General features: G+C 36.5%; 1 protein-coding gene and 1 pseudogene across 3 annotated transcripts in view; one reads left to right on the top strand and one right to left on the bottom strand.

The window, feature by feature from the left end:
- The window catches only part of Kdm5a (lysine demethylase 5A), an 89,574-nt gene that overhangs the window by 10,840 nt on the left and 57,150 nt on the right, over window positions 1-21,584 (top strand). For all 3 annotated transcript variants that reach the window (XR_012448917.1, XM_074076324.1, XM_074076325.1), the window contains exons 4-12: window positions 2,799-2,969; window positions 5,019-5,153; window positions 9,781-9,886; window positions 11,373-11,464; window positions 12,376-12,534; window positions 14,088-14,207; window positions 14,932-15,090; window positions 18,899-19,080; window positions 20,755-20,917. Coding sequence is in view for 2 of the 3 variants with exons in the window: in XM_074076324.1 (XP_073932425.1) it covers window positions 2,799-2,969; window positions 5,019-5,153; window positions 9,781-9,886; window positions 11,373-11,464; window positions 12,376-12,534; window positions 14,088-14,207; window positions 14,932-15,090; window positions 18,899-19,080; window positions 20,755-20,917 (1,287 nt within the window). In the remaining variant the exon portion in view is untranslated. The remainder of the gene's footprint in view (window positions 1-2,798; window positions 2,970-5,018; window positions 5,154-9,780; window positions 9,887-11,372; window positions 11,465-12,375; window positions 12,535-14,087; window positions 14,208-14,931; window positions 15,091-18,898; window positions 19,081-20,754; window positions 20,918-21,584) is intronic.
- LOC141424412 (U6 spliceosomal RNA) lies at window positions 7,867-7,966 on the bottom strand (annotated as a pseudogene).

Genomic DNA, 21,584 nt, shown 5'->3' with positions numbered 1-21,584 from the left:
TAAGCACCATGAAGACAGAGGTCTTTGTTCATGGTTACATCCCAAGCACATAGAACAAGCTGGCATAGAAGCACTAGAAAAGATAAATGTGCAATGAAAGGTGCTTTGATCCATCCAGTTACTTCCAGATAGCCTTCTACCTAGAGTATCCTCATCCTGTCTTCTTTACACTTGAGAATTTGAGTGTTTTGGGTTTTTATAGTGCTGGAGATTGAACCCCAGGCCTTGTACATGTTAGGCAAGCTCTCTACCACTGAGCTACATCCTAGCCCCAGAGTTTGAAAAATAATTTTTTTTTCTCTATAATTTTCCTTTAGCTTTTACCAACAGAGAAGGCATCTCTGAGGATAGGAGGAGGTAAAAAATTAAGGAGATGGTACTAGACATGCTGGCAAGTGCCTGTAATCTCAACTGTGGCAGAGGCAGAGGATCATGGTTCAAAGCTAGCCCTGACAAAAAGTTAGCAAGGCCCCCGTCTTAATAAGTGCAGCATGGTGGCACATCCTCCATCTATGTTTAGAGGCTGTAGATAGGAGGGTGTGTACAGGCCAGCCCGGGGCAAAAAAGCAAGACCCTCCCTAAAAACCTGAACCAAAAGGGAGTGAGGTGTGGCTTAAGAAGCAAAGTGTAAGATCCTGAGTTCAAACCCCAGTACCATCAAAAAAACAAACAGAAAATTAAAAGAATCAAGATAGGTTTAGCTATTGTGTTTGTAGCAAACATTTAGGTACTCTTCTAGGGGAAAATTGTGCTTTGTCTGTAGTAGCATCCCCAAGTATAAGGTTGAAAACATTTCCTTCACTTATTTTATTATGTGTAGTCTTGCCTCTGCTTGCCTCCACACACATTTATTATTATTTTTTCTTTTTTTAAAACCATCTCTTAAGTCTTTTTGATCCTTTTATTGTTTTCTGGTTCCCATTTACTTTTTTGTGTGTGTATGTGGTTCTGGGGTTTGAACTCAGGGCTTCATGCTTGCTAGGCAGGTGCTCTACCACCTGAACCAGTCTGCAAGCCCTCCACACACATTTAAAATGTAGTGAGTATTATTGATGCAGTGCTTGCTTTGTCTGGTGCTTGTCATGTTTTTATCATTTGTCCTTCAACAACCTTACAGTGAGGTGTAGGTATTGTTATTGTTTCTGTTTCATTAATAATGAGGAAACTGAATCGAAACTTATACAGTGCACCCAAGAACATACAACTGTTCATTGACAGAATTGGAATTTGATCATTGACGATCTGTCTTGAAGTTCATTCAGTCTCCCAAATAGCTGGGAATACAGGCACATGCCAATGAGTCCGGCTCTCTTAGTGGTTTATTTTTTTATTTGTTTGTTTTAATTGTGGCAAAACATGCATAAAAAGTTTATCATTTTAACCATTTAAGAATGTATAAAATTCAGTGGCATTAAGTATATTCACCATTGCCACTGTCTGTTTCCAGAAGTTCCCTCTGCCTGTAGCCTTGGTACCTAATACTTTCTGGCACTGTGAATTTGCTTATTCTAGGTACTTTACATAAATATTCATTCTTTTATGTCTGGCTTGTTTCACTTAGCATGTTTGTAAGTTTTATCCATATTATAACATGTATCAGAATCTCCTTTAGAAGGCTGAATAAAATTCCACCAAATGTATATACCAAGTTTTGTTTATCCATTTATCTGTTGATGGCCATTTGGGCTATTTCCTCCTTTTGACATTTTCTGGAGAATGGCATCTCTGGGCTTTGAACTCAGGACCTCATTCTTGGTAGGCAGGTGCTCTACCACTTGAGCCACTTCACCAGCCCTCTCTTTTTCACTCTTGTCAGTAATACTGCTTTGAACATTGATATGCAAATGTCTGTTCGCATTCCTATTTTCACTTCTTTTGGATATTTATCCAGAAGTGAAATTGCAGGATCATATGATAACTATTGTTTGGCTTTGTATTTTTCCATACAGTAAAATATAATAGTGTATGGTCACAGAGGAGAAATTGTTTGATTTCAAATACTGTCACATTCCCCTTTATTCTCTTCTCAGTGAAAATGGAAATTACCTATATTTTTGTGTATAAGATGTACATTATCAACTTCAGGAGGACAGGGGATCTTGACACATGTATTTTTGGTGTTGTGCCTGGCTTGATGGGAACATCTAACAAAGTTAGCCAGTTCATTTCTGTACTTCCTGCCTTAAGATAACCTCTGGAAAATGTACTAGATCTGGAGTTTGATCTTTCTTTACCATTCCTTCATAGTCTCCTGGTTTTTTTGGGGGAGGGGGAGTGCTGGGAGTAAAACCCAAAGCCTTTTATTTTCCTCTTGAAAAATTATAGCTATGTTATTAAAAACTATCCTGAATTTATGGTTTGCTTGACATTTTTGTTAAGTTCTACAAGTTTCTTGGTACATTTTATTTCAGGATTTTTGTTCATTTTGTTACATAAACTTAAATTTATTCACATATCTTTTTTATATCCTTATTTCATATTGTTATGTTCTTCAGAACCGAGAGTGTATATGTGCTTGGTTTTCTCACAGTGCATAATGTACAAAGTATAAGTTTATTGAATGTTTTTGAATAATTTTTTGAAGGTAGGCACAGTGACAGTCATTAAATTTTAGTTCTTAAAACCTTCAAAAATCATTGTCTCTGTTCCTTTAAATATTAACATAGTGCCAGTTAGGTTACATATGTGTTGAAAGGAAATTTGAAATCTAAGCCTAGAATAATTTTTACTTTTAGTAGACAGAGTTAGGATGCTTGAATCTAACTTCTTTCCCTAAATAACTTTTACCTTCTTTTCAGATTGTTGCCAGTAAAGGAGGTTTTGAAATGGTCACAAAAGAGAAGAAATGGTCTAAAGTGGGTAGCCGCTTGGGATATCTGCCAGGAAAAGGGACTGGGTCTCTTTTAAAGTCACACTATGAAAGGATTCTCTACCCCTATGAGCTCTTCCAGTCTGGTGTCAGCCTTATGGTAAGATTATTACTGTTCTTAATGGAGAAATCCAGTTTGCCAGTATGAACTTTAGGTCTTGCTCACCACCAGTAGACAGTTGTACACATAGCAATGTAGAATAGATTTCTCCAAGCACCAAAATTTGGGAGAGCCAGGTGTGTATCATAGTTAAAAATCATAGCTATTCTTGGTGGTTTATAAGATAAAGTATAATATGAATGAAAGGAGTTTTCTTACTTATTTAAAATAAGTCTTCATGACTTCGTTTTTTTTTTTGCAGCACTAGAGTTTGAGCTCAGGGCCTCACGCTTGCTAGCCAGTGCTCTAAGAGCCACTTGAGCCATGCCTCTAGCCTTTTTTGTTTGTTTGTTTGTTTTGTATTTTTTTTGAGTGGGGGGATGGAGACTGGCCCTCACTGTGTAGCTGTGAGGCTGGTCTTGACCTGGTAATCCTGTCTTAGCCTCTTGAGTATCAGGATTATAGGCGTTGTACCATCATGCCCAGCTTTGGTATCATATTTAAGAAATCTTTTCTTAATACTAGCTCACAAAGATTTTCTTCTTTGTTATTGTGCAGAAGTTTTATAATTTTAGCTTTTATATTTAGGTCTGTGATGTATTTTATTTATTTATTTATTTATTATTTTATTCATATGTGCTTGTGATGTATTTTAACTTAGTTTTTGGGGGAGGCAGGATAGAGTGAGGTAAAGGTGCAAATTCATTTTTTTTGGGGGGTGTGGCAGATGGGAAGAGTATATGAATATTCATTAGTGTCAGCATCATTTTTAAAAGACTATCCTTTTCCCATTGACTTAACTTGTTATCTTTGTGAAAATCAGTTGATCATAAGTGTTTGGGCTTATTTCTGGACTTATATTGTTACATTGATCTACAGTTTCCTGCCCTCATCCTCATGTGTGGTTTGATTTTCTGTGATTTCAGTTATATTGGTTAGATGTACTTTGAAAATACTAATTGGAAAATTCCAGAAATAAGCAGTTCATAAATTTCAAATTGCATTGCATTCTGAGTAGTGTGATGAAATCTTGTACTCTCCTGTCCTGGTGGCGAATTATTTCTTTGTCTCCTGTATAGTAGCCATGTCAGTTTTTAGATCTATTGGTGTTATTACAGTGCTTGCGATCAAGTCACCCTTATTTTACTGATAATGACCTCAAAGTGCAAGAGTAATGATGCTTGCAGTTCGGCTATGCCAAAGAGAAGCCATAAAGTGTTCCCTAAATCTAGATGAAAAGGTGAAAGTACCATAAAGATACTTATGTGAGAGAGACCGTATTCACATAACTTTCATTGTAGTAGATTGCTTTAATGTGTTCTATCTTAGTTATTGTCATTACTCTCTTACTATGCTTAGTTTATAAATTAAGCTTAATCACAAGTATGCATATGTAGGAAAAAACATGGCGTACATGAGGGTTTAGTATGAGCCATAATTTCAGGCATTCACTGTGGATTTTGGGACACATACTCCATATGAAGTGGAATTGTTGTACGTGTGTACCTGAATACCAAGACCACACTTGTCTAGAGGATTGTAGTTTTATTGCAATATTCTTCATATTCAGTAGTACAAGTCCTCTAACTTGACTCTTTTCCAAGATTTCCAAACAGTATACATTTTCACATAAAGTTTTGAATAAGCTTTCAGTTTCCACAAAAGAAATCTTGCTGAGATTTTGATAGGGTTTATCTTGAGTCTATAAATCAGTTTGAGGAAGAATTGCCATCTGGTTTCATAGAGTTTTAGGGATTTACTGGAAAGTTATTTCTCCACTGATTATCACATTTGATTTCTTTTTTTTTTTTTTCGATACTGCAGTTTAAACTCAGGGCCTCACACTTGCTAGGCAGTCACTCTACCACTTGAGCCATTCTGCCAGCCCTTTTTTGTATTGGGTATTTTTGAGGTAGAATCTCTTGAACCCGATTCTCCTGATATCTACCTCCTGAGTAGCTAGGGTTACCTGCGTGAGCCACCAGTGTAGAAGCTCAGATCTGATTTTTTATCTGTGAATTTTCTGTCTTTCTGTATCTGATCTTTTAGGGTGTACAGATGCCTAACTTAGAACTTAAGGAAAAAGTGGAGCCTGAAGTTCTCAGCACTGATATCCAGACTTCCCCAGAGCCAGGCACAAGAATGAACATTCTGCCAAAGAGAACAAGACGTGTCAAATCTCAGGTACCAATGTCTATGGGCCATTTTAATAGGATTTTTAAGTGCATTGACTACACAGCAGTTTTTTGGTCACTGAAGATCATTCAAGTACTATTGCTTTTTAACACTTGAAAAGACATGTGTTTCCTTTACCTTTGAGGTAAATGAAGAAGAAATCGTGAAATTCAGTCTAATTTGATTTAGAAACTAATTTCTTAATATTGAGCAGTTTTTGACAAGGATGACTCTGGATAATATAGTGCCAGTTTCATATACATCCTAATGAGTTCTGGTACATTTTAATTTTCATGGTTAGTAGAAAGGATAAAAAAGAGTGGTTGGTTTATTTTTCACTCAAAAAAGAGTGATTGGTGTTTTTTTCATTCACTGTTCTTTTAAAAACTGGAGTATGAATTTCTTAGTATCTGAGCCATTCCAGGGTAGTCTCTAAAATGATTTGAACAACTTCTCCCTCCACTTCCCTCCCCTCCCTCTGACACTTGATCTCATCACGCTGCCCAGCTCAAATGACTCTCCTGCCCTAGACTCCCGAGTGCTGGGAGTAGAGGTGGACGCCATCATGCCTGGCAACTCTGCTTGTCTTGTTCTGAATTTATGCTTACTGAACAACTTGGCCTTTTAGGTATTCTTGATAGCAGAAAGGTAGATGTCCCAGATAGGGATCTGAATTTAATGAAATTCTTTGTGAGCGCTCCATTATGAATTAGTAATCTTTGGTTTAATTATTTACTGATTTTTATTAGTGTGATCTTTGAATTAGTTAGTCGATTAATTTTTTTCTGCCAAGTGAATTTTTTTTTTTGATGGTACTGGGATTTGAACTCAGAGCCTATACCTGGAGCCACTCTGCCAGCCCTTTTTTATAAAGGTTTTTTTTGAGGTAAGAGCTCTTGAACTATTTGCCTGGGCTGGCTTTGAACAGCAATCTCTTGATCTCTGCCTCCTGAGCAGCCAGGATTACAGGTGTGAGCCACCAGCCCCGGGCTCCAAGTAAATTTTTTTAAAGTGTGGTTTTTCAGACCTTTTTCAACTTCAGAATTGTAAATAATGAGTCATAAACCAATATTTATATAGTCGTTGAGCTGATACATGATAATTAGAAAATACTAAGTACTAAATATTAGCTATTATTTTTGTCACTAGAAAAATGGCCTTAAAAAATCAATGGTGAAGCTTAGATGTGGTGGTACATGCCTACAGTTTCTAGCAACTCCAGAGACAGAGGCAGGAGGATTGCAAGTTCAAGGCCAGTCTGGGCTACATAGTGACTTTGAGGTGTAATTAATTGTCAAATTCTGAGACCCCTTTTTCATTTTGTGGCTTACTAGATCTCAGGTCATATTGATCTTTAATTGTTGATACCTCTCCATGAAATTCAATTAACTTGATTTTTTTCTTTGGGTTCTGTAACACATTTCTTTTGGCTTTCCTCTTTACCTTTTGAACATTTCTTATTCATCTTTGTTATCTCTTCTGTGCTTTATTTTGTATATTAATTTTTTTTTCAATTTTCACTCTTGTTAGCTCTCTCAACTACCCTGTGATTTCATCTCCTGTCTATACATTCAGGGCTCCAAAGTGTCTTGACATCCATGTATCTTGTGTTTACCTGTGTGTATATGTGTTTTCCTTGTTGGCCATAGCACAGGTATGCCAAATTCAGTATGTTTCAAAATAATTACATTACAACCTTTTTTGTTTTTTCTTTAATATATTCTAGCTTGGTGACCATGCCAAGCACCATCCAGTAGTCTCTCAAACAAGTTATGAAACTTGTCTTGCTTCCTTTTTTATGTCTTTCACATCATTTGCTTTATTCTCCTAGAGTGTTAGGTTTCTTGAGAGCTGGATTTGTCTGTCAAGAAATACTAAACCTGGGCTAGGGATGTAGCTCAGTGGTAGAGTGTTTGCCTAGCATGTGCAAGCCTCTGGGTTTGATCTTCAACACCACACACACAAAAAGTAAAGATATTTTAATGTTTTGTACATTTCAGTGAAGCCCATATGCCATTATAGCTCATTATTGGTGACACTAAACTTGAGCCTGATTTCTGCATTGTAAAGTACTTACTTTGTGGTGAAACTAATTGGAATAAACTCTGACACAGTATGAATAACCTCTTTTCTTGTTACATTCTACCTAATGCCTTGGTGTTTGCAAACAGGGTAATTTTTTTTGTTCCATTTCATTTTGTCATTCCTTCTACATTTTTGTAGTTGGCATATTTTTCCCTGAAGAAGAGCTTTTCTTTTCCCACACATTTTATAGAGGTAAGTTTTTCCATTCAGTAAAAGGTATACACACACCAGCACACACACATATACACTTTTTTTTTTTTTTTTTGAGATGGCATCTTACTATGTTACCCTGGTGGCCTCCAGTTCTTGGGTTCAAGTTATCCTTCTGCCTCAGCCTTCTGAGTAGGTGGGACTATGGGCAAGTACCACCATACCTAGCTAAAATGTATAAATCTTAGATGTGACATCCCCTTCTGTTATTTTTTAGTATCACTATGGATCATTAATTTTTTTTATTAGGGTATGTTCATCGTACAGGGAGGATTCATTGTGGTAACTCCATATAGGTTTACATTGTACATTGGTTAGATTACCCCCACTTGTCTTTCCCCCGTCACTCCCTCCCTGCCCCCACTTAAAACTATCACAGGAGGTTTCTTTGTTCTATTTCATGTAAACATATTCCCTCACTTTAGCCAAAAATATGGAATGAATTTTTGTGTCATCCTTGTACAGGGGCTATGATAATCTTCTCTGTATTGTTCCAATTTTAGTATATGTGCTGCCGAAGCGAGTATAGGTCATTGAATGATTTTAATGCAGTGTTTTATAATTCATTACTGCCTTTTGTTCTTTTTTTGATAATCTAATTATTCCAAATTTGGATATTGGAAGCTCCTTCAGGTTGGTTTGTGTGTCTTTTTAACAGGTCTCCATCAGTATTTGAACATTTGTTTTCAGGCATAGAAAAGCTCATATTCTTTTACCCCTGCTTACACCTGAAATCATTTCTCCCAGGAATCCTCGTTCATTTTAGTGGGGAATAATATTTAGAAATCATGATCTAAGCAAAAAGTGTGCTGTTCCTACCAGGATATCATTGCCTCCAGGGTTTTTTTTTTTTTTTCTTCTTGCTAGGCAAGCACTCTACCACTTGAGCCACTCTGCCAGCCCTTTTTTGTGTTAGGTGGGTTTTTTTTTTTTTTTTTTGCAGTTACTGGGGCTTGAATTCAGGGTCTACAAATTGAGCCACTCTGTCAGCATTTTTTTGTGGTGGATTTTTTTTTAGATAGGGTCTCAGGCACTATTTGCCTGAGCTGGCTTCGAACCGTGATCCTCCTGCTTTCTCCCTTCCGAGTAGCTAGGATTACAGGCGTGAGCCACTGGCCTGATTAACATGAGATTTTTTAAAGGGAGGTAGTTCTAGAACTAGTAGAACACATCTACTTTTTTCTTTAAGCACTCAGTCTGTCTACCCCCCCTCCCCCACAGTCTACCACTTCAGTCATGCTTCCCCCCTTTTTTGTTTGTTTGCTTTCGAAATAGGGCCTTGATACTTTGCTCATGCTAGCATGAAAACCTTGATCCTGCTTCCTTTTCCCCTGAGTAGCTGGGATTATAGACATTTATCACCAAGCCCAGCTGTCTCCCTTGCTTTCTTTAGTGTATGAGTGATAAGTTCCCACCTAATTGTTGTGCAACTACTGTATGGGCCAGTACTGTGTTTTTAGCAGACTGAGTTTGCTAGGAAGGAGTTAGGGGCAAAAGAATTTACTGTTTGAGGAGCTTTGCTTTCTTTTTCTTTTTTGAGTGAGAGAGGGTCTCTGCTATATAGCCTAGGCTAGTCTCACAGTGCCTCTACTTTTGGAATGCTGACACTATAGGCATGCCCTATGCCAGCAGGAGCTTTCCTTTTCATTAGAAGATTAAATAATCTACGGTTAAGGGCATAGTTCATATGGTAGGCCCTGAGTTCAATCTCGTATTACAAAAAAGAAAGAAAAAGAAAAATCTTTCTCAGAGGCTTCCGTTAAACTTTATGCTATTGGCTAAAACTGATCATATTCCTACACCCAGTTAGGTCATCACCAGCAAAGAGAAATGAGAGTAGCATGATTGTCTTAGGACAGTTATGATTTATCCCCTGAGATGGACATACTACCCTCTAATCAAAGACAGGTATCCTCTAACAAATTACAAGTGGGAATTTCTGTGGCCTAATAACCAGGAGTGTCTGTCTTCAGACAGACCCACATTGACAACTATGCTTTTATGAAATGTAGATGAATTTTAATTTGTAGAAAGGAATCTTATTATTGCATGGGAATTTGGTGACTATTTAAAATGAGGCAGTGAGTGGATTTAGAGAGAAGTGATATTTTTTTACATCATTTTGAGGAGGCTTCTAAAACTTGTATTGAGTAATAAAGTAAATGCATGAGTAGATATGATGGCATGCACCTGTAGTCCCAGCTACTTGGGAGCAGAAGCAGGATGATTGCTTAAGCCCAGAAGTTTGAGGTCAGCCTAGGTCACATAGTGAGACCCTATTGCTTAAAGAAAAATTATTAGGATAATTATGGTATTGTAATTTTTGTTTATTATTTTTTAGTCAGACTCTGGAGAAGCGAATAGAAACACAGAACTGAAGAAACTTCAGATTTTTGGGGCTGGACCTAAGGTTGTGGGCCTGGCAATGGGAGCAAAAGATAAAGAAGGTAAAATCTGTTACTAGTCTTGAACGGAAATGAAGTGCAGTGATGTGGTTGTAAAAGATTCAAATGATACTTGAATTTCAATCTGTGTGGGGAATTTAAAATATGGTTTCTAGGAAAATGGCCTTTTTTCCCCAGCAAATATCTTGAATTTAAGGTGTGAGGAGCAATAATTTTTTAATTTTTATGACTTTAGAAGAGAGAATTTTCCTTCTCCATTTTTAATATGCATCATAAATCCATTGCAGTTTTTAAAGGCTAGTTTGTTTCACCAATAATGGTGAAATTATTGGTTTTCACCTAGTGATCTGTGGCTTATAACTTTTAAATTAAAAGGGAAATAGAGGATTCTCAAGCATTTAGTATGAAAACATATTGGAAAGAGATTAGAACTTTTAAATTCTAACCATAATATTTATTTTTCTAATAATTTCCCTTAATATTTTACACCATTTAAATAAACTCTTATTTTCTTCAGAAAGCCTAGTTCTCTTCAGCTTTGTATATTAGAAACTTTTATGAGTAGAATTGATAATTTAAAAAATCAAGTTCCACTATTCTTCCTAACGTGTCAGTTTTAAAACTTATTCTAAAAAAGAGTAGGCTGGACATGTTTTCATTTACATCTTTTTTTTTTTTTTTTTTTTTAATTGGGACTGCAGTTTGAATTCAGGGCTTTGCACTTGCAAAGCAGGTACTCTGCCGCTTGAGCCATACCTCCAGCCCAATTTGCTCTGGTTATTTTGGAGATGGGGTCTCGATAACTTTTTGCCGGGGCTGGCTTTGAACCTCTATCCTCCCAATCTCAGTCTCCCTAGTAGCTAAGACTTACAGGTGTGAACCACCAGTGCCTGGCTTGACTTACATTTATAAGAATTTAATGAGATACTATAGTTATATATCTTATGCATTTACAATATGAATAGTTAAATCATGTAATTTAGTTTGTGGACTGAACTGTAGAGGATCCACCTCTACAGTTCACCTTCTAAACATTTAATGTAAAAAATTTACTAAATACTAACATATTTAATGCTTTTCATTGTCCTTTTTAAGAATTAAGTACTTCATCTTTGTTATGCTTGTAATTATTGTATTGCCTGGCAGTGACCTTCAAAGTTCATTATTTCATTTGGTAATGATCTTAAAAATTAATCCCTGACTAATGCAAGGGTCCTTGTAAGTCATATGTGTAGGCCATGTGCACTAAGTACTACATGCAGGCAGTATAGCATTAAAGGTTGAGCTCTTGGCAACCTGTTGTCTGGATTAGAATCCCAAATCTGCCACTGACTGGCTGTGTGATTTTGAGCAAGTTATGTGCCTTCTCTATATTTTAGGTTCTTTATCTTCAACTAGAGATGGTAATATATCTACCTCATAGTGCTGTGAAACTTTAAATAATTTAAATAATTTAAAATAGTGTCTGGTCCATAGTAAGCTCTCAACATTAGTTTTTTATTATTATCATATAACTTTTTATTTCAAGATGAGGTCACCCGAAGACGAAAAGTTACCAACAGGTCAGACGCATTTAACATGCAAATGAGACAACGGAAAGGAACTCTCTCTGTTAACTTTGTAAGTGCTTTGGGATTTGTCAGGAGGGAAAGGATTTATTTTAATTTTAGTTTTGCTCTTTTTATCTTGATCTGTCTTGGTATGCTGTTTAATTAGGTCATTGGGTTAGAAGACTTGGTGGTCAGTCTAAAGTTGCAGCTTTGGTTTAAGTAGTGTTGACCTTGCTTTGTCTCATGTATGTAGACTGTTTACCCTAAGTCACATAACCTTGTGGGTGACTAAGCGAGAGTAAATATGAATCTGTGTACAGACAGCCTTCTGTATCCTCAGGTTCCACATCTTTGGGTTCAACCAAGTATAGATTGAATATAATTTTTTAAAATACTGTGTCTGTGCTGAACAGTACAGACCTTTTTTCTGATCTTATTTCCTATACAGTCTAACAGTGTAACAGCCATGTTGCATTTACATGGATTAGGTATATGGATAACCTGGAGATGCGTTAAGAGTGTACGAGAGGCTGTGTATAGATAATTGCAGATACTAAGCCATTTTGTGCAAAGGACTTGAACATCTGTGGATTTTGGTGTCCATGGGGCTGGGCAGGGGGATTCTGGATCCAAGCCCTGGTAGGTGTCAGGGTGAGGTGAAGAATGTTATAGGGAGTTCTCAGTATTTATTCTTTACCAAAGAGTATCTATGTGGAGGAGTAATGACACTTTTAAAATACAAATTGATTTTTGCATACTCTGGACTTGTAGACTCTTCTAACAACTTGATATACTTTTATTAATTTGCTTATAAAAGTTGTAGATGGAAATTTTGGGGAGTTTTATGAAAAGTTGAAGTATGATTGTTTGAAATAGATTTCCAGGATTTAAGTTACATTTATTTTTAAAAATGAATTTGTGGTAAAAATTTAATATTTATTATGGAAAGTGGACTTCTATTTTTGTTTATTTATTTAACAGGTTGATCTTTACGTCTGTATGTTTTGTGGTCGGGGAAACAATGAGGATAAATTGCTTTTGTGTGATGGATGTGATGACAGCTATCATACATTTTGTCTGATTCCACCACTGCCTGATGTGCCCAAAGGAGACTGGAGGTGTCCTAAGTGTGTTGCTGAGGTAGAAGCCTAACTTTTAGGAATTCTTTTTTTAACTGAAAACACTAATGCATGCAAGTACATGTACACAGAAACCCATTCCCCAAAGCTTGTCTCCTCTTGCTTTGTTCTTTTGTGTTGAAAATGTCCAGGATTTTAAACAGAGTTCATATTGAATGGAAATGTAACAACTATATTGTGACTGCTTGTCTTCAGAGTTTTTTTTTTTTTTTTTTCACCAATTACTGGCTACATAATTATTCTTACTGCTTCAGTTGAATGAGACTTCTCAGAATATTCATATTGCTGGAATAAAAGTGAAGAAAAGCGATAAGCCTTTTTTGTTGTTGTTTTTGGTACTGGGGTTTGAACTCAGGGCATCACACTTCCTAGGCAAGCGTGCTGCCATTTGAGCCACTTGAGCAGTCCGGGTTTTTTTTGGCTTAAAAAAAAAAAATGAAATATATACGTATATGCAATATATATATGAAATATGTATATGAAGTATATATGTATATGAAATATATATATATATATATATATATATATATATATATGAAATAAAAATGAGGCGTAAAGCACTAGAATTTGGGATTTATACACCCATTCTTCATGCTGTTAAGTGAACTGGTGATATCTTTTGGTTTCTTCACATTTTGACTTGATTGTACTGATTTTTTTTTTTTTTTTGAGAAAGGATCTTGCTGTATAGCCCAGGCGGGCCTCAAATTCATGATCCTACTGCCTCAGTTTCCCTAGCGCTAGGTGTACCCCACCACATCTGACCTGAGTTTTTCTTATGGAAAGATGATGCTGCTATAAAATGTCTATTTGCTTATTTTAACACATGCCATGATAGGCACTGAAAGGAAGGAATTGAGTGGGTACATCTCAGTGCATTCAGAGGTCTTTTATGGTCTTTGAATTGTTGTTTATTTCTTGCTTTTCATAAGGTTAAAAGATTTAGAGGCAGATCTAATCTAAATGTTTGTGTTAAACATTGGTCATGGCGATTGGAGTGGTTGTAAACAGACCATTCTCATAAGCAGATACCCTCACAATCTAGTATGTATCCCATAAACTGCAACTTTTCTTTCCTCCGTGAGTGTTTATTTTCTCCATGGCCAGATACACTACATGCTAGGAATGATCAGTATCTCTGGACTTGATTCCAAGTTAGTAATCCTCCAGGGGCTTGTCTTGGTGGCAGAGCATAAGGCCAGTTCCAGAGTCTAAAATCTTTCTCATTACCACCTTTCTACTGGAACACCAAAAATGCAGTTGAGGTTTTAGAACATTTAGGACTTTCCTGATACCATGTTGCAATTAGGGTTGCTGTGTAGGGTTGATTTGTTTCACCCAGGGAAGTGACAAAGAAAGTAATACCCAAGAACTTTATTTATTTGGTTTTTTTGTTTGTTTTTTTCAGTGCTGGGGATTGAACTCAGGGGCCTCATGCATGCTAAACAAGTGTTCTACCACTGAACTACAGCCCCTGCCCCTCATTATCTAGAGTTTAATGCTTTTATTAGTGTAATTTCAGTGAGTTAATTTTAGATATCTTTTTCTTTCCAGGAATGTAACAAACCTCGAGAAGCCTTTGGATTTGAACAAGCTGTACGAGAGTATACACTTCAGAGCTTTGGAGAGATGGCAGATAATTTTAAGTCTGATTATTTCAATATGCCAGTCCATGTGAGTAATTGTCTTTTAGGTCTATTTGAAGCGGTTCAGCGATTTATCTGAGTGTAAATAAAGCTTTCTGGTTTGTTTTTTACTTTTAATATTTTGTAGAAAACAGGGACAGCATGCAAAAGACAAAAAAATCTTAAAATTAGGGGCCTGACATCTATCTCCATTTCCTTTATCTATTTTGATATTTGAATTGTTTTTTATTAGCCTTCTGTGAGTAATCCATTATAGAAAAGCATGATGTATTAATTTGGCTGTTGCTGCTTTCATTTGATTACTTGTGATATGGGCTTTGTTTTTTCCCTAGGGGATCTTGGGCTTTTTAAGGTCCTACCAAAAATTTTTGCAAATGCTGTTAAGATTCAGTCTTGCTGTTTTCACTTCCTATTCATCTTTGATGTGCTTTTTCGTCTTTTTTTTGGTGGTACTGGGGCTTGAACTCAGGGCCTTATGCTTGCTAGGTGGGCACTCTACCACTTGAGCCATGCCACCAGACCTTTGTTCATCTTTGTCCTAAGTAGAGAGCATATTCTTTCAGAAAAAGGCAGTTCACATTCATTATGTTTTTTCTGAATATTCAACTTATCTTTAGCTTTTTCCTATTCTCAGTGGGAAAAGTTAGTATCCCAGTCACTTTGCTGGGGAATGTGAAGATTTTTTAAAAATTTCATCTTGAGTATTATGTTGTAGTGGATTAATAATGTCTCAATTTTTTTCTCCTGTGCAGATGGTTCCCACAGAGCTAGTAGAAAAGGAGTTCTGGAGGCTGGTGAGCAGCATTGAAGAAGATGTCATCGTAGAGTATGGAGCAGATATCTCCTCAAAAGACTTTGGAAGTGGATTTCCTGTAAAGGACGGTCGGAGAAAGATGTTGCCAGAAGAAGAGGTACAGATAATATTATCTAAATTTCTCCTTAATTCCCAAGCTGATTTAGACTTTGCGTAGAAAACTACCTTTCTGTGATCTTAAGGGACCATGTCAATTTAAAATAATAAACATGTTAAGTTTTAAAAAGAATGAATTTAAAATATCTTCAAAAATTATTTAGGGGATGGATGCATGGCTCAAGCAGTAGAATGGCTGCTTAGCAAGCACAAGGCTCTGAGTTCAAACCCCAGTACTAAAAAAAAAAAAAAAAACCACAAAAAATAAACACTAAATTAGTGTTAAAACTTTAACTCCAGTTTAAAATTTTTTCCTAGCTCTTTCTCTTTTAAATTCTAGAAAGTTGTTTATGTAACTGGGCACAGTGGTACGTGCCTGTAGTCCCAGCTATTTAGGCAGCTGTGGTGGGAAGATTACTTGTGCCTAGGAGTTGAATCCAGCCTGGGCACCATAGCAACACTCTATCTCAAAAAATGAAAGTGATTTACACTTAAAAAAAAAAAAAAGAAAAAAACCACTTAAAATTTTTTGATAGGTCCTAAAATAAGTTTCCTTCAACAGGTGGGCAGGTAGACTTTCCAGGTATTCCTTTAAACCAACATACTTGTGAAGTTCTTGTACCATAAAGATGTGTAAAGCTGAGTTGAGATGATCATTCATTCATTCATTTCTCCTTGCCTTGGTTGTGACCACCTTTTTCTTTTTCTTTTTTGGGTGGACTAGGATTTGCAAAGCAGGCATTCTACCACTTGAGCCTCACCTCCCGTCCATTTTGTGCTGGCTATTTTGGAGATTGGGTCTTGCGAGCTATTTGCCTGGGCTGGCCTCAAATTATGATCTCCCTGATGTCAGCCTCTCAGGTAGCTAGGATTACAGCATGAGCCATCAGTCCCCAGCTCCTTGCCACTTTTCTTTCCTCTATAGTTGGTTGTAACTTAAATTTTATCTCCTACTAAAAGAATGCACTTTATTACTCCATTATCAAAATAATGGCAACACATGTGGAGTATCTGCCAGGAAAGCTCATTAGAGACCCTGTGCCCAGGGTTTTTTGTGTGTTTGTGAGCACGAGTGTGTGTGTTGTACAGGAGATTGAGCCCTGGCCTCACTCATGACAGGCAAGTGCTCTATCACTTGATCTACCCCCTCAGCCTCCAGCCAGGATTTTTATTAGGAGCTAGTGACATGAGTACCCTTTGCCAAATACATAAAACATTCCAGATTCTGAGAAAGGAAGGTAGTGACCAGTGTAAACCACATGGTCCAATTAGTCTGGGCACTGTAGCTCCCTTTTCTCATTTAGGAAAAGTTCTGTATTAGTGCAGGGAACTGTTTACCCTTGAGGTTTCTAGATATCAGCCAAAGGCCAAAGTTTAAGCAGGCCTTTCAAAAGATAGCAGTCTTAGCTGTTTTTTCTGTATACTACTTCTTTTTGTTTGCTTGTGGCATTGAGGATTGAGTTTGGGGTCTTGTGCTTGCTAGGCAAGCATTCTGCCACTTGAACTATGCCCCTAGTCGCTTTTAGTTTGTTTTTCAGATAGAGTGTCACAAAAACTTTGCCTGGGCTGGTCTTTGAACTACGATCGTCCTACCTCTGCTTCCCAAGTACTTGGTACCACAGGCATGCTCCATCATGCCTGGCTTGTTTTTGAGATAAGGTCTCATGAACTTTTGCTTGGGCTGGCCTGGAATCATCCTCCTTTTCTGCCTCCTGAGTAGCTGGGATTATAGGCGTGTACCACTATGCTTGACTTGCATAGTACTTCTCTTGGCACCCTCTCCTTGGATACCGTTTTCATTTAAAATTTTAAGATTGATGGGTGAGTGGGAATTTATTATATAATTCTGTGTACTCTTGTTTCTGTTTGAGCCACTCAGACAATCCCTCTTATTTCTGTTTGAAATGTCCCATGATCAAAAGCTTAAAAAACATTTAAAGATACTTTTGCCATATTGTTTTATTTTTAAAAAATACTGTTTGAATATCAGATAAATTCTAAGCTTCTTAGTCCAAACCTTAATATTGAATATGCAATCTTTCTTTTTACTCTTATTTCCTATATTTGTGACTCTTCCATTCTGTCTTTTTACCTGCTAGACTTGAATATTCTTTCTGTTTGTAATTTACCTTTTATATTCCTATAGTTCGTCTAGAATGTTTCTTGACTATTTTTTGGGACTGCTGGGGATTGAACCCAGGGCTAAGCATGTGCTGTGCCACTAAACTATGCCTCCAGCCCCTATTGAAATCATATATATCCTTCAAAGCTCAACTCTTTCTTCCTTTTCCGTGGTGTCTTCCTATAATCCAAATCCAAAAGAGCTTACATAATTTATTCTTTTATCTGTATTTAAATTTACTGTATATTGCCTAGTGTTAAAACTTTTTTGGGTATAGTTATCACTTCAGCTAGATTATTTTTTCAACCAACCAGCTGTCCAGTCACCCAAAAAAGTACATTGAATAATATCTACTGAAATCCTTTATTTTTCTTTTAGCCTATTGAGTGTGAGTTGTATGTCTTGGTTATTTCTCTTCTTCTCCTTTTCTATCTCCATCTCCTTTTCATTCCTCTTACTCTTATTCCTGTTTGAATTCCTAGTTAAACCTATCTATGTTGGACTTTCTTATTCTGTTTTGTGTGACAATAAAGGTTCTATATTCTTACGCTGGTTTATGGATAATTTCTTCAAATCTGTCTTCTAGATCATAAATTCTCTCCTTAGCTTTGGCATTGGCTACTTGCCCTCCTAACTTACTTTTGAGGGTTTAAAATTTTCTCATTTTATAGAAACTTCTAAACATAATAATGAACCTCCCTCAGTACCTGGCACCCAGATTTAGGTAGCACCTTTCCACGTTCTTATAGGAAGTGGTTGGTTCATATTTCTTCCTCTGCAGTCAGTCTGTTTTGCTGTCACATACCATGTTTCTTCTGGAAAATCACACTATACTGCTACAAAGAAAGTGAGAAAGGCAAACAGTATCTTAGAATGACTATGAAAATAGTTTGACTTCATGGATCTCTGATCTCCACTTTAAGTACTGCTTTGCATAAGGGTGATAAGCACTTCAAAACTATACCTCATATTGCTTCAGAGATGTCCAGTAAGAAACCCTGTGAAAATTCTGATGATAGCTTCCTTTTTTTATTCTGGCTTGATCTCTGTTTCTAGAAATTGAGAATTCCTTTTTCTTTCAAGTCCAGCTATGAAACAAGTTTCTTTGTTAGTGTTTTTATTTTTGTTTTGTTTTTGTAGTACTGGGGTTTGAACTCAGGGCCTCACACTTGCTAGGCAGGTGCTCTACCACTTGAGCCACTCTGCCACCCCTGTTTGTTACTGTTCTAATTCATTTGGTATTTATAGATGTATTCCTAGTGAGGGGTGGTAGTGTTGATTTTCTGCATCATACCTTCAGTGTTGCTGTAAATTCAGGATTATGGTTCTTTAAGCACTGTGCTATAGATATAGTAATCAACGTTTTGGGAAGTTATGCTGCTGGAGATAAAGTAGAAATATTTTAGTGACCTGTTAAAAGTGTCTCATCATTTTACTAGAAGCTTTGATCATGTGTTTAAGAGTAAATGAAAGGTAACTGAAATAAAGGAAAAGCTAAATAGAACCTAGAAAAATGATTAAACATTTAGTTAATGAGCTATAGATATTGGATACAATGAGCACAATTTATGTGGACTAGATTGTGGTAAATACTATAAAATATTTGTCTTTTCAAGGAGATTCTCTTGAGATTTTTGTTGAGCACTTGTCATCTCTGATCTTCCATTTAACTTTTTTTCTTTTATAGGAATATGCACTTTCTGGTTGGAATCTGAATAACATGCCTGTTCTGGAGCAATCTGTTCTTGCACATATTAATGTGGACATTTCTGGTATGAAGGTGCCATGGCTGTATGTGGGGATGTGTTTCTCTTCTTTTTGCTGGCACATTGAAGATCACTGGAGTTATTCCATTAACTACTTGCACTGGTATGTACATTTCTCCATATAGCATTGTACTTAGAGGCTTTATTTTATTTATTTTTTTTGGTACATGCTGAGTACATGCTCTACCACAGAGCTATGGCTCATTTCTGATCTTTTTTGAAAATGTAATAATGTTAGAAGATATACCAGGGAGAACTGACTTCAAAATTATTTACTACCCAAAAGTAGGATAGTATATGGGGAGCAGAAGGTGGGTGCTGGTGGAGTGGCTCAAGTGGTAAGAGTGCTTGCCCAGCAAGCATAAGGCCTTGAGTTCAAACCCCAGTACTGCCAAACAAACAAACAACAAAAACAAACAGAAGGTGGGTGTCTCAGGATACTTGCCCTTTTAAAGTTTGTGTGAATAGCAGAACCCAGATACCGGTTTGATGTATGTGATTGTGTGTAGGGGTGTGTGGGGGAGGGTGTGTAAGTGTGTGTGTGTGTTAGGGATTGAATAAAGGACCTTATGCATGCTAAGTAGATACTGTATCTCTAAGCTGTATCCCCAGCCCAATTTTGATATATCTTGACATATAAAATAGGATGTTTAAAGTTTATATAATTTAAAGATCTGACTAATCTTCAGTGTTGAAATTTAAAATGTTTTTCTTTTTAGTAACTTTTTCCCTAAAAATGCCCAAGTTATTTGTGCAGTCATTAAATTCGTTTGTTGAATTTTTTATATCTCACAGCTTTTATTTACTTAGCCAGTTCCTTACCCAGTGTTATGATATCTTAACTAGATGATATTTTTGTCTTCATTTAGAAGATGCTATTTAGATCACATAATACACAGTGGAAAGCTAATGATTTTCTTGCTTTGTTTCCTTACTGTGCTTCTAACCATATGTGGCTACTTAGATTAGTTAAAAGTAAGTAAAATTAAAAATTTACTGCCTCAATTGCACTAGCCACATTTCAAGTGCTCTACAGTTTCATGACTACGGGCCATTGTATTTTCTAACACAAACACAGTAAATTCTATGGGAACAGCACTGGTCTAGAATTTTGTGAATTGTGTGAGAATTAGGAGATACAGCTATTTTATAAACAAACAGCTTGTCTAATTAAACCTTCCCAGTAGTATAAGCATTTAGTATTCTAAAGGAACTCTAGGTAACTAAAATCTGGTAGACTAATGATACCATGTGTTTGGTCCTTAAGGTTTGTAAAGAACTATATTCACGGTTTCAATAATTTCTAGTCTTGACTTACTTCCTTGGATAGTAAAATTGAACTCAGTGAAGTCATTCATAAGTATTCTGGAGATATTGACTTTTTACATTGATTATCCTGGGGATAATTGGAATGTCCAATGTATTGTGTGCATCAAGGCAGTGTGTCAGTCAGTATCTTTGGAATAATGTTTACTTTGCCTTTAGTGTTTTTTTTTTTTTTCAGTTTGAAGATAGTGTTTCTGATCCCCCTTGAAGTGTTCATGTACTTTTTAAGTTTCCTAATAGGGATGTGTGTATATACCTCTCCATATTCTCTTGCCATACCTCCTGTTATGAATAGTAGCACAAATTTATGAGATGCTTGCCAGGATTCAGATGTATAATCTATGGCCATGGACTATGACATAGTTAATTATGATTTAATGGCATTGACTCACAAACGCTGCTTTCATTGGTACTATGTTCTACATAGCTAAAAAATTATTTCTTTTGCTAGGGGTGAGCCAAAGACTTGGTATGGTGTGCCATCTCATGCTGCAGAACAACTGGAGGAGGTGATGAGGGAGTTGGCCCCTGAGTTATTTGAGTCCCAGCCTGATCTCCTACATCAGCTAGTCACCATCATGAACCCCAATGTGTTAATGGAGCATGGTGTGCCTGTGAGTCTTTTTGTGTCTCTCTTCAGCATTTTTAAAGTTGTTTTAGCTCTTCATTAGGTAGAAACACAACATATGCTTTGTTTTGTAACTGGAAGTGAAAGGTCATGTCATCCTTAAAGCCTTGTTTTCAGTAAGCCATTATATCCTGTTTTGAACAAAAATCTCATAGTCTTTTATTATCCCTGTATTTAACAAAAAATAGTAATAACTGATTTTTTGTTGTTGTTTTGAACTTAAGGCCTCACACTTGGTAGGCAAGTATTCTATCACTTGGACCAAGCTCCCAGCTCCAAATACTTTTTTGGGGGGCTGTACTGGTGTTTCAGTTTAGGGCCTTGTGCTTGCGAGGCAAGCACACTATCACTTGAACCATGCCTCTATCCTTCTTATGGCTAATTTTTATTCTTATTTGTTTGTATGTAAATATTTCAGCTTTTAATACATGAGATAATAAAGCAAAAAATACTATGAATACCTTTTCTCCTTTCAACTTAGTTTAAAAAATGGTTCTCAAATTTAAACTACTAGAACCTGATAAAGTATAAATTTAATACATTTGCTACTTGTAATAAAATATTTATCATAACTTTTTTTTTTGGAGGTGCTGTGGATTGAACCCAGGGCCTGTGTATGCTAGACAAGTGCTGTATCACTGTGCTACATCTCC

The sequence above is a fragment of the Castor canadensis genome, chromosome 6 (assembly GCF_047511655.1).
Source record: "Castor canadensis chromosome 6, mCasCan1.hap1v2, whole genome shotgun sequence".
Taxonomy (NCBI): Eukaryota; Metazoa; Chordata; class Mammalia; order Rodentia; family Castoridae; genus Castor; species Castor canadensis.
The sequence above is the reverse complement of the archived record's forward strand: the minus strand, read 5'-3'. Positions and strand labels throughout refer to the sequence as shown.